The sequence below is a fragment of the Triturus cristatus genome, chromosome 10 (genome assembly GCF_964204655.1).
Source record: "Triturus cristatus chromosome 10, aTriCri1.1, whole genome shotgun sequence".
Classification (NCBI taxonomy): Eukaryota; Metazoa; Chordata; class Amphibia; order Caudata; family Salamandridae; genus Triturus; species Triturus cristatus.
The window spans coordinates 509,664,531-509,676,831 of record NC_140593.1 but is presented as its reverse complement, the minus strand read 5'-3'; the positions used below and the strand labels follow the sequence as shown (position 1 = coordinate 509,676,831).

Genomic DNA, 12,301 nt, shown 5'->3' with positions numbered 1-12,301 from the left:
TTGCAGGACATGGCAATCTAATGTTATTAAGTTGACACACACATATGGCTACATGCCCACCAGAACTTCATTAATTGTGCCATGGCCTGATGAAATAGCCAATCTAATGAACTCAATTCACCTGTAAACCTGCCATTGTGAAAGAACTTAAATGTACTATATCCTCTGCAGTGGGATACCCTCTTCCTACCATGCTCATGTGGGTCTTCAATTCTCTATGAAAACCACATTTTCTGATGATCCCTGGAAGTTCCAGTTAGCCCTGAAATTCGCAAAGCCATAAATTGCAGGCAACTGTCTGCAATTGCTGGGTCACTTGTCCTTCATAATCCCTCAGAAGAAAGAGATCCTATGGAAGAAGAATTCCAGGAAAAGTTCAGCGGGACTGGGAGCGACACTTGCTGCCATATTGGGGTGTTCTGCCTCCGGATAAGAGGTGAAGGTAATACATTATTATTTAAAAGTCCTTATAGAGCGCACAGCTACACACGGCGGTCGTCCCGGCGCTGAGAGAACAAGTGAGGACCAATGAGATCTAGCACTGCTTTAGATAAAGAGAGAGGTTTTCCACTGTTTCCTGAAACTAAATACATTTTTGTCTGATCTAAGTTGGATAGGCACGGAGTTCCAAAGTATAGAGACCCGTAAACGAATGAACGGCCCCCCTCTTGCCCTCCTGATTCTCAGAACAGCTAGAAGGGAGAGGTCGTTGGATCTCAGTTCTCTGGGGGTGATAAGATGTTGAAGAGTATGTTGGCCAGGATACATAGTTCACCACCGGGTTGATATCCTGATTATTGCATTTCTGACTTGGGCTGAAGTGTTCGGTTAGCAGCTGAAAAACTGTGCATCAAGAGTGTTATCAAACATATCCCTACACAAGGGACACAGCTCTTATTAGGTGCAACCTTGGTCAAAGTCTAATCACTATTGTTTCCAAGATATTTAGAGTTCCAGCCCACTACCCTTGTTAAATCGTGGCAAATATATCACATGGAGTCAGATTGTGTGATTAAGCAGGTGGTGCAAGAAGTGTAGTACTTTGGGATTCAGTCCACCAGAGGTGCTTTATGGCATCCAAGGACAAAGTCATCTGCTGTGCATGCGAAAGCCCTTCCTTCACTTCTGTGCTCTATACACCAAGCCCTGTAAAAAACCAGGCAAAATAATGATTGTCAGACCCTCTATCTTAAAGGCATTCTTTCTCCTGCTGGTCCTCCAAATTTCTTTCAAAATATCGGAGTTACTTTGTTGGAATTACCTGTCCCACTTTGTTGTCTTTGGGTTTTACTTTCTCTATATTTAATGTGAATTTGAAGGAAGTTCATTCTGCTGCGGGTGGCTATCTGACTTTCCTTCATTGTTCAGCATCTCCAGGTCACTGGAGAAATTTATCACGATAGTCAACTGTGTTGGTAAAATCACTCTGCTCATATCATTGCAGTAGATGTTCATCTGAACCTGTTTTGCCTGGATCACTGCCATCACTGGCTTAATGAGATTAGTGGAGCACCAGGATGCTGAAGTCAGCAGATGAGAGGTGTTCAAACTTTCAAACCTTACCCTCCTCTCAGAAAACCTGGAAGAATTTCCTGCATGAAGTAAATAATACAGACAGTCATGTAAATGTTCTCCATAGACGTACTGGCTAACTTGTCACGTTCAAAAAGATGTTCCCCATCAGAGGGATGCCTATAATATTGAAATGTCAAAAAACACAAGCCAAATGTTAAACTTTTCTATGTTTGCACCTGGTCGCAGTCCTGAGTCTTATTCTGAACCAGAAAAAGAATGCATTCAAGCTCCATTAAATGGAGGGTTGATCGTGTATTGGCCCCTTTTCTACTGTCTTCCTGTGTAAGAATATTATGGAGGGGAAATTCTGGTTGCATGTTGGCTTCCATAATACCCAATCTTGAAGTCCCTGACCCTCTCCAAAGCCCATGCATCCAAAGATCTGTTTTTTCTCACTTTGTGAATTGAGTGCACAATTGTCCTTCCTACTTTTAGATTGGAAGAAAGTGAGTTAAATATTTAAGCAAAGAATTTGTTCCTGAATCTAGTTCTGCACACTCTTGTCCATCTTTATCTGCCTCTTGTCTGGAATAAGTGTTAATTATTTAGTTGTTTAATGGTCCAATGCCATCTCTATCTACACCTTAGCATAAAGACCATCAAGAATGTGGTTATCCCTTCCCTTGTTGGCCTTTACAATATCTGTTGGAGCAAACACTTTTTTGATGGTAGCCTGGCCCTTAACAGAAGCCACAAATGTGCTGACATATTTGCCATATTTTCACAAAAGGTTTTGTCAGTCGTCCAGTAGTAACCCTTACTTGAAGGTCCCACCTTAGTAGCTGTAAGTTGCTCAAGTTTTAGGATTGTTTTAGTGAGGAAATTATGCACCACTCAAAAACAAAGAGCTCAATTTTCATACCCAGGAGACATATGATCCTTTGTCCCTGCCATTTTTGTGTCCACAATGTTTCTTGTGCATCTTGCTTTTGATTTCTGGATGATTTTTCTTAGTGTCCCTGTCAAAACAATCTGTTTATCCTGACAGGCATGCCATGATTTAATCAATGTACCCCCAGGTCCACCTTAGGTGTTGCCATCCATTTCCCTTAAGTTACTCTCCTTCAGCACATGGTTTTCAGATGATTGCACACTTCAAAGCTGAGAAACGTTTTGTGAGCTTTTTCTAACCTGTGCACCCACCATTCTGTATTTTGAATATAACTCCTTGCATTTGTAATACCAAATAGATTGTTTCCAATGTCTCTCTTTTGTCAAGGTGTTGAGACATATTGAATATTTTATATGAATTGTATATATGTAAATTAAATACCTTAAATACTGATATCTGAAACAATTCAAACTACCAAATCTCAGCAGCCGTACTTTTGGTTACATTATACAAACAATATACATCAGTCTGGGTAAACTGAGAAAATTGCCTGGCGCTACTTCTCCTCTTCCATAGTTACCCTCTAGTGGGAGTTTATTTTCCCAAACAAAATGTATTTAGTAGTAAAAATTCAAGCAGTAATCTTCATAATGTAGAATATTATTATTAAATTCTTTATTCGGTTTTTACAATTTTAAAAAAACCATAAAAGAGCAGTTACAAATAGGACATCGCACATAAAATAGAGAATGATGAAAATTAAAACTAATCAATTATCAGCATGTAGAATAGTTTTTTTGTGGCAGTCATAGATTTCTATATGTTGTAAAGATCATAATTTTGAAAAAACTTTTGATATTGTCAAATATCTAATGTTTGAAACTTTTGATTATCTTATTAAACTAATGTCGACCTATTACTCTGGAAGACATTTTGCTAACAGTAATACAATGTATGGTTGAATATCTTGTCTTCTCCACTCAGTTTTGAAATGTTATTGCTGTGTGTGTATACATATATATGTCAAAGCAATACCCTTTTAGGCTTAGAATGCCCCATAAATTATGCAAAAAGGAAATGGAGAACTTTGGGTAGTTCCAAAGTTTAGTTGGAGAGCAAGTCCTATACAGAGCACCCTACAACACCAGCGATACTCTGAATCTGCTCACTTCTAATGTTTTTCTAGCAAAGTTTTTAAGTATAGGATTAGCACAGTGCCATCTACGTTGAGCTAGAAAGGGACAAAGACTTCCTTTTCTGCATAATTTATGTGGCTCTCTAAGCTTGAAATGAATTGTTTTGACTTACTCTGGGTGCTTACTTGTGTTTGGACAAAGATAAACCTCTCTAAAGCGCTGCAATAAAAGCGAAATACTTGTCAGGGGTTACTTTCATTCATTCCAGGTTAGTTTTGATGGTATTTTACCAATCCAAAGCTATAAAACTGTGCCTGGAGTGGTAATTGGCTTTTGCTATTTTGCAACTTGGCATGGATGGCACTGTGCTAATTTTTTTTTTTTTTAATTAGATTTTATTAAATATCACTGCAACAATAGTACACACAGTACAAAAACAGTTTATCAGATACAGGGTGTGCAATCAATGGAAACATAAGCACACAAACAGGAGGACGATCTAGCTAGCCCGAAGTCAGTGATGGAATTTCTACGAACAATTTAATTGCATGGACAGAGGCCTCTCACGGTATACATTCTACAGCATATCAAGTCCTCAGACAGATACAATACATATTGCAGCTTAGTTACTGTTGTCAGTGTTTCTCCAGGTAGAACAAGGCCATGGCTCCAGATATGCAGTACATGTCCTAGTCCTAGGGACAGGGCATCCCACAGCTCATCCCCGCCCGCCAGCGTCCCTCAAGGAGATACCAGCAGATTTTCCATATTCCACCACAACACTGGGCCATAGGGGAGCGGATCTATCAATGCTGCTATCAGGCCAGTCAGGAGGGGGATTCACCTGCTCGGGCCTGCAGGTATTGCGTCAGGGGGGCCCATATATCTCTAGGTTTTGAGAGGGCAGGCAGTGTTTCCGCATATATGGTAAGGTACTCCTGACAATGCACCAGGTCAGCCAGCCATTCCTTAAATTTGGGGGCACGCCCCCTACCCCATCTACAGGCCACTCTACGTTTCGCCAACAGCAGCGAAATAGAGACATAGCGTCGCTGCACCTTTGAAATCTGTTGAGTATAGCCCAGTAGCGCAACTAAAGGGTCACATTCCAGCGGGATGCCTGTCATCTCAGTAAGCGCTTCAAAAACCTGTCCCCAGTATTCACGCACCCCCGGACACTCCCAGGCCAGATGCACGAACCCTGCCCCCATTCCGCCGCATCTAACACAGCTGTCTGTGTCTTGTAGCCCAAAACGGCTCATCTCAGCCGGTGTGCAGTACATACGTTGCAGAAATTTATAATGGATGATACGCAACCTGGCGCTCGCCGAGACCTCCGCTGTCTGCAAGCAGCAGTATCGCCATTGGTCATCCGTAATGTCCTTGCCCAAATCCGTCGTCCAGCGCATCCGTGCTTTATCGGTAGGGGTCTCACTGTCTGCTCTTATCGTGCGGTACATACTGGACACCAAGTGTCCGGGATTGTCATTCTGTAACATCTGATGTAAAGGCTTCAGCATCTCCGGCTCACGCGGAAAACTCAGGAGTATGGCCCGCATGCCCTGCCTCAGTCTCACATACAAAAACAGTTCCAGGGGAGTATGCTGCACGCCACCAAAGAACTGAGCAGACGTACAGAACACTCCACCACGAAACATGTCCCCCCAGGTTCGCCTGCCCATCCGCTTGCAGAGCTGTCTGAAGCCTGCCTTCTGCAGCAATGTCAGCTGAGGATGATATGTCAGAGGCAGGGTCGGGGAGTAAAGAGTCAAAACCCCCAGAGTCCTCATGATATAGTGCAACGCGTCGACCGTGCCCGTTATCGTGGTCAGCGCATCACTACGGCAGCGGGGGGACCCATGTATCATGCCATCAAGGGGGATCGGGTCCGCCAACCAGTGCTCCGCCGCCACCTGTGGCATACATGCCGGTGGATGCACCCAATAATAGGCGTACTGGGCCTGGGCGCATGCGTGGTAGAGCTCGAAATCCGGCACGTCAAATCCTCCCACCAGTGCAGGCCTGGTCAGCACCCTCCACTGGACCCGCGGCCTCCTACCACCCCAGAACAGCCTTATAAGCTCAGATCGCAGCGTTTTGAAGAAAAAACGCCCCGCTTGATAGGGGATATTAAGAAATAGGTATAGGAACTGCGACAGCACCACCCTCTATCAGTGAGGCCCGTCCCGCCATGGACAGGGGTAGGGCAATCCAGCGGGTGACATTGTCAGTGAGTCGGCTTATGGCAGTGCCGTAATTTAGTCGGATCATCTCATCCCTATCTCCCGTGAGACTATGAACTCTCGTAACAGAGGGTTGAGGTTATTCCGGGGGTCACGAACATAGAGGGTCAGGTCGTCTGCGTACATTGATATAAAAATTTGGCGCAGGGGACATCGGAGCGCTCTATCGTTATGGTGCTGCCTCAGTCTGCACGCCAGGGGTGCAATCGCAAGAGCAAATAAGAGGGGGGACAGCGGGCACCCTTGTCTAGTCCCTCTTGTAACAGGAAAGGCGGACGAAACGCAGCCATTAATGAGCACCCTGGCAGTGGGTTGTCTGTATAGCAGCTGGATCCATGATACAAATCCCAATGGAAACCCCATGCGAAGCAGAATGCCAAATAAGTAATCCCACTCAACAGAGTCGAACGCTTTGGTAGCGTCCAGGAATATCGCAGCCAGCGGGAGCTCCGGCGATACATTTTGGAGAATCGAGCACAGCGTCCGCAGATTATGCGAGGTTGCCCTCCCTGGGACAAAGCCCGCCTGGTCCGGCAGGACCAATTTGCCTATGAGAAGGAGAACCCGATTCGCTATAAGTTTAGCCAAGATCTTGGTATCGCAATTGAGGAGCGACAGCGGTCTATAGGAGGCGCACAGCTGTGGATCCTTGGCAGGTTTTAATATGGACGTGATCAGGGCTTCTCGCATAGAGTGGGGAAGCGTGCCCTCCTCAAGGGCTACCTCCATAAAGTTCTTTCAGTATGGGGGCCATGGTATCCACATACGTTTTATAAAATTCCGCTGGGATTCCATCGAGCCCCGGCGCTCTGCCGGATCTCTGCTGCATTATTGACTCTCAAATCTCGTCTATTTCAAATGGGGCGCAAAGGAATTCTCTGTGGTGGTCTTCCAGCCATCCAAGCGCTACATCTCCCAGGAACGACTCTAATTCAAGGAGGTCCCTACGCTGTGTCGTATATAGTTTGGCGTAATGATCCATAAATCTATCCTGCACCCCCCTCGAGTCCCTACACATCTCCCCATCCGCGTCCCCATTTCTAGGATATCATTGGAAAACCTAGGCGCCCGTATGGCGTCGGCTAACGATTTACCCGGGCGCTCCCCCTCTCCATATCGCCGTGCTCTCCTATAAAGAACTTGGACTCCCGATCAGCCGTATCTACATATTCCGATAATTTGTCCCTGAACTCTGCATGCGCTGTTCCCTCGGCTTCCTGAGTCATCCGCAGCTCCAATGCCTTCAACTCTACTTCTAATCGCCGGTGCCTTCTGCGCATATCTCGAAGCACTCCGAAGCTTTTCGACATGCATACACCTCGAATGGTAACTTTGAATGCTTCCCATAGAATCTCCACCGAGTCTACTGAGCCCCTATTTCTCTGAAAGAAAAGCACAATCTCCTCCTCTAATTCGGCATGAAACACCGGATCTAGCAGCGCCGTAGGCTGCAGTCTCCACGACCTGCGCATTCCACCTTCTCCCACCAGATCAAGCTCAAGATGCACCGGTGAGTGATCCGAATATGTGCGCGGCAGGTGGCTATCTCTGCGAATACATGGTCCAAACCCCCTAGATGTTAGACAGTAATCTATCCGGGCCCAGGATGCCACACTCGATACAAAATGCGTGCCCTCCATGGACTGCGGGTGCATGTGACGCCAGGTGTCCAGCAGCCTACCCTCCTCCAGGATCTCACTCATCGTGGCCTGTGTGCGATTGTAGTGGTGCGGCAGCACTGTCGATCTATCCATGGCATGTACAAAGGCTACATTAAAATCCCCTCCCCAAATGATGTGTGTGGTGCCCAATGCCATTATTTTGCCCCAAAGGACAGTGAAGAAGTACGGTGTATCAGTATTCGGACCATAGCAGCTCACCAACGTGAATGTATCCGGTCCCAGCCTCCCCCACACTTTCGCATATCTGCCCTGCGGGTCCGTCAACTCCCCCTGCGGCAGAAAGGGCGTATTGCGTTTGACTAGGATGGCAACCCCTCTAGCATAGGACGAGTAGGAGGAAAAAAGCCTGTAGGTCGCCCACCTCCCAGCAAATGTATTACCAGTTTGCGGAGCGCAATGTGTTTCCTGCAACAGTGCAATACTGACCTTGTGTCTATCCAGATATGAGAGTATTTGCCTCTTTTTTCTAGGGTCCCCCATCCCCCTCACATTCCAGGAGAGAACCCCTATGCAATTGTCGGGCGTCCTACCTTCCATTCTTCATATTGTCAATTGTCAATGTCCTCCACATTTCCCTGAGTGCGTCCCTGTCTGCGGTTGTATCAGTGCGCGTTTGTCTATCTAGTAGCATCTGAATGAATGCTAGAACATTCCCACTAACCATCCCCCACCCCCCACCCACTGAAGCATCCCAACCATGCCAGTACCTCCGTTCCCTCCCCCCCTCCCTTTCCAACCTGAAAGCCTCTACCAAACCCTAAGACACGTTAACTAAGTGTCAAACCAAAGTCTACAGTACCAAAAGTAGCCCTGAGGGGGATCTCCCAACTGGGGTGTGACATCAGGTGGCTCACAAGTTCCCTCTACCTCCTGAGGGATACGCAAGAGCGTGCCATATCCCAGCAGAAAGGCAAGGGTTTCCGGCATGTTCGTAGCAGTTTCTCCAGAGACAGGTCCGCCACTCTGCGTGGTGTGGGGGAAGCAGTTCATCATACAGTACACGGCCTCCATGAAGGTGGGGCGTGACACTCATGTCAACTTAGATTAGCATTCACCTACGAACACAGCTGCAGTCCCTCAATCAATGTCCGAAGTGGTGGGCGACCGGGACCCTGCAGTATTTCGTTCCCCTGTATTGCGGCGTCTCAGTTGTTTTAAAAAGTCCTCAGCCTGCTGTGGCTTAGTGAAGGATTGCTTGCCCTGGTGAGTAATACGAAGCCGGGCCGGGTAGAGCAGAGCGTAGTCAATTTGGGCCTGTCGGAGCTTTTGTTTCACCGGGAGCAATTTTCTTCTATCCTCCTGCACCGACGCAGTGAGTCCGGATATATAGTGAAGGTTACACCTTCGTATTGAAGCTGTTTCTTCTCTCGTGCCATCCTGAGAGCTACGTCCCGATCTCTGTAATTGAGAAGCCGTGCGATGACAGGTCGCGGCGGGCCTCCCACTGGTGGTCTGGGGCCCAACGAACGGTGCGCACGCTCCACTACAAACTGGGATGAAAAGGAGTCCGCTCCGATTGTCGCCAGCAGCAGCTTCTCCACATAAAGTTCCATCCTTCCTGTATTTGTAGTTTCAGGAATACCCAGGAGGCGGAGGTTATTGCGGTGACTTCTCGCTTCAATGTCTTCGCTCTTAGCAGCAATAACTTTCAGAAGTTTGTCCATTTGTGTCATCGTGTGCTGCATGCGCGCCGCTGTGTCCTCCGAGTCCGAGATGCGCGTTTCCGCCTCCTTGAGTTTTATCTTCGTGTCCATCTATCGTGCGCGCAATATTGTCCATTCGTGTGTTCATGTCATCCATTTTTCCGGCAATTGAGGCTATTTCTTGTCGCACCTCCAGGAGGATAGATTTCATATCCATGTCCGGTTCCTGCCATGAGTCACGGGCGCCAGCTGTCGCAGGCTCCACACTGCCCTCCGGACTCAGCTTAGCAGTTTTTTTCGTCTCAAAGTGGAGCCGGGGTTGGCAGGGATCTATCTTCCCCATCGCGTCGAGTCGTGATGCAAACCCCACCATACTTCAGGAGAATACGAACAGCTCTCCCACTCAGCTATCGGGCGTCCACACCGGCCACAGCACCGATCGCCACAGTAGGCCGTGCGACCTGGGTGTTCCCACCTCGGCGGACACCCCCCTTAGTCCTCAGGTTGCTGGCGCTGTTTAGTTCCCCGGAGCACCGTTCCAACATCGTTCCACTGTCGCGTAGGGCTCCCAGCCAAGAATATACACCGTTACCAGTCAGTATTTAATCGCCCCTCATATCAAGGCGTCTCGCAGGCCGCTGCCTCTGTCCACACCAAGGTCTCCGCGGGGCAGTCCGCAACCGATAGGAATCAGGCCTCTCGGGCCTGTATCGCAAGGCCCTCGCCAGTAGTCACTCCGGTGCACTCTCGCAACCAACGTAGCCACACTAGCGATATCGCGCAACCGGGTTGCAGGCCCAGCACAGACCCATCCAACCAAGCGTTACTGTCCATGCAGGTGACAGCAACCGTTGTCCCGCAGCACCTCCAGGGTATTAGGCAGAGAGTAGGCAAAGCACTTATTGCGGGTGAAGCCGCGCCTGTACTCACACAGCGGGAGACAGTGCTCTCGGTTGCTGCTCGTCTCAGCTCTCACAGCATCGCAGGATCCCCGTTGTCCCAGCTTCCAGGTACTACCGCGGGGTCCCATGCAGCTCAATAACCCATGGCACAGAGCGCTCCACCACCTCGCCCCTCTGCAGAGTCAGGAGCCTACCGTGTTCCGGGCAGCTCCGCTCCGCCAGTGTCAGTGATCCGCCGCCGTCTCCACTCCCAGCTTCCCGGCGTTGTTGCAAGGTCGCTCTCTCCTGTGTTTCACGCAGCCCCACCTCCGGTCAGCTGCAGGGGCCCACCAGGTCTCAGGCAGCCGTGTGATGTCGGGGCAGTAGATCGATCACCACCGATCCTCGGGCGTCCCCCCGCCTGCAGCTCTGGGCCGCTCCGGTGATTATAGCGCCCGGCCTGGCCAGGCTCTCGCTGCGCTTCACACTGTCTGCCCGGACTCTGCCCAAAGCCCCCAGCCATCTCTCTCAGACTTCCGCTGTCTGCACCGTCGCTCAGGCCCAGTGCCGGCAAGTTCACTTTGCTGCGGCTCGTGCGTGCCGACTCGACTGCGGTATTGCGCCCTCTGCGGCCTACACACCTCGTGGGCGCATCGACCTATAGTGTCTGCAACGTGCTCGGCTCAAACCTCCACCAGTCAGGCACCCCGCTCCGGTCGGGGATGTTTCCTCCACCTGCAGCCGCCTCAGTGCTCCGTCACCCCCAAGACTCGCCAGTATTAGACAGCAGGCAGTTCTACATCAAAGGTAGACGTTTGCAGAGCATACCCGCCCGTGAAGAAGGATTTTTGAGTGGATTATGTTGCCGGACTGCGGGAGCTTCACCCGAAGGCAGCCATTCCTCAAGTGCGCCACCTAGCGCCCCCGGCACTGTGCTAATTCTGTGCTTAAAAACTTTGCTGTAGAAATGGAAAAATACTTTGTCTCTTTCTAGCTCTAGAACTGAGAGAAGAGAGCATGTTAGACAATAGGATCCTATTTGTACCTAATGTATATTGCTATCACATGACCCATGTAGCTAGATATTTATTTGAGGAAGTAAAAGTTGTCTTAGTGATAAACCTATTACTGTGCTAAATTTGATTGTAGATAATACAAAAATCCGTAGATGTTTAACTTTTTGTGTCAACTGCTGAACTACTATACTGGTATAATTTGTGATGTCTGAAATTAAGTTTTACAATACCTTTTACATTTTTATTCATTAAAAAAAAGTTCTCATCTTTGATTAGGATGCAATATTGTGAAATGTGGTGTACAAAATTAACATTTTCTACTACTCCTGTGCATTTGTCGTCCTCTTTCTAGCACCTGGTCTCTCATTATCGTCTACCAGCAGTCCCTTCATAAATACACTATTTCATCTTAAATTTGTAGACCAACTCCATCTGCTTTGCTAATTTCTGCCCTTTTTCTAAACCTTCTCGAATTGTTGCATTTTCATCTGCTTCCCCGTTGTCTCCTCAAGTGCTTCCCAGTCAAAAGTCTCCTAAGCACCTCCCAAGCTAATTTCATCACTACGTTCATGAATTACTTGAAAATCCATCTTAACAATAGCCTTCATAAAGATCTCATTGCAGGGTTTGAGTGGTATTTCCCCTACATTGATTGCGCCTGAGTTTATATTTGAAATGAGTGTCTTCTAAGTTAATTGCATGCATTTTTTAATGCCTTTTGTTCAGAAAGCTAATTTTTACTTCTTGTTCTTAAAAGAATGACGAGAGTGTTAAGAAGTACGTTCCTCCACACATGAGGCCTTCTTCAAACACACTGGATGCCAAGAGGAGGGAAGAACTGGAAAGACTGAAGAAAAGTGTGAAAGGCCTAATAAACAGGTAATGTTTTGACTATTTATCAACGGTGTGCTGTGTTGCAGGGGTTTACCTCAAACCAGTTTTGCAGGGCCCAGCTCTCTGCTCATTTTAAGTGTGTCTAATTTAATCGATTACAAATATTGAGAATAAACATATAGGAAGTATGACGTTTTTAGAAGGTAAAGCTGCCATAGTTTGATTGAGATCTAACCAGTGTGTGAATTATCTGATTAAGTACAGAGCCACTGATGCTACGAGTTAAAAAAGGAGATTATTTGGAAGTATGGATGCATTGTCAGGAGATTGTAGTGTGGCAGTGATTTACGAGGGGCATTATTTGACCATAGGAAATTAAAAATACCCGTACCACCCAAATATCTTGACCCACAACTAAACCCTAAAATCGCCCTATACCCCTTACCCACCTCAAATCCT

General features: G+C 47.5%; 1 protein-coding gene across 1 annotated transcript in view; it reads left to right on the top strand.

Moving 5' to 3' along the window:
* NOM1 (nucleolar protein with MIF4G domain 1) overlaps positions 1-12,301 on the top strand; it is a 294,420-nt gene that overhangs the window by 101,147 nt on the left and 180,972 nt on the right. Inside the window, exon 2 of the mRNA XM_085631969.1 lies at positions 11,766-11,887. Within this exon, the coding sequence (XP_085488095.1) occupies positions 11,766-11,887 (122 nt within the window). The remainder of the gene's footprint in view (positions 1-11,765; positions 11,888-12,301) is intronic.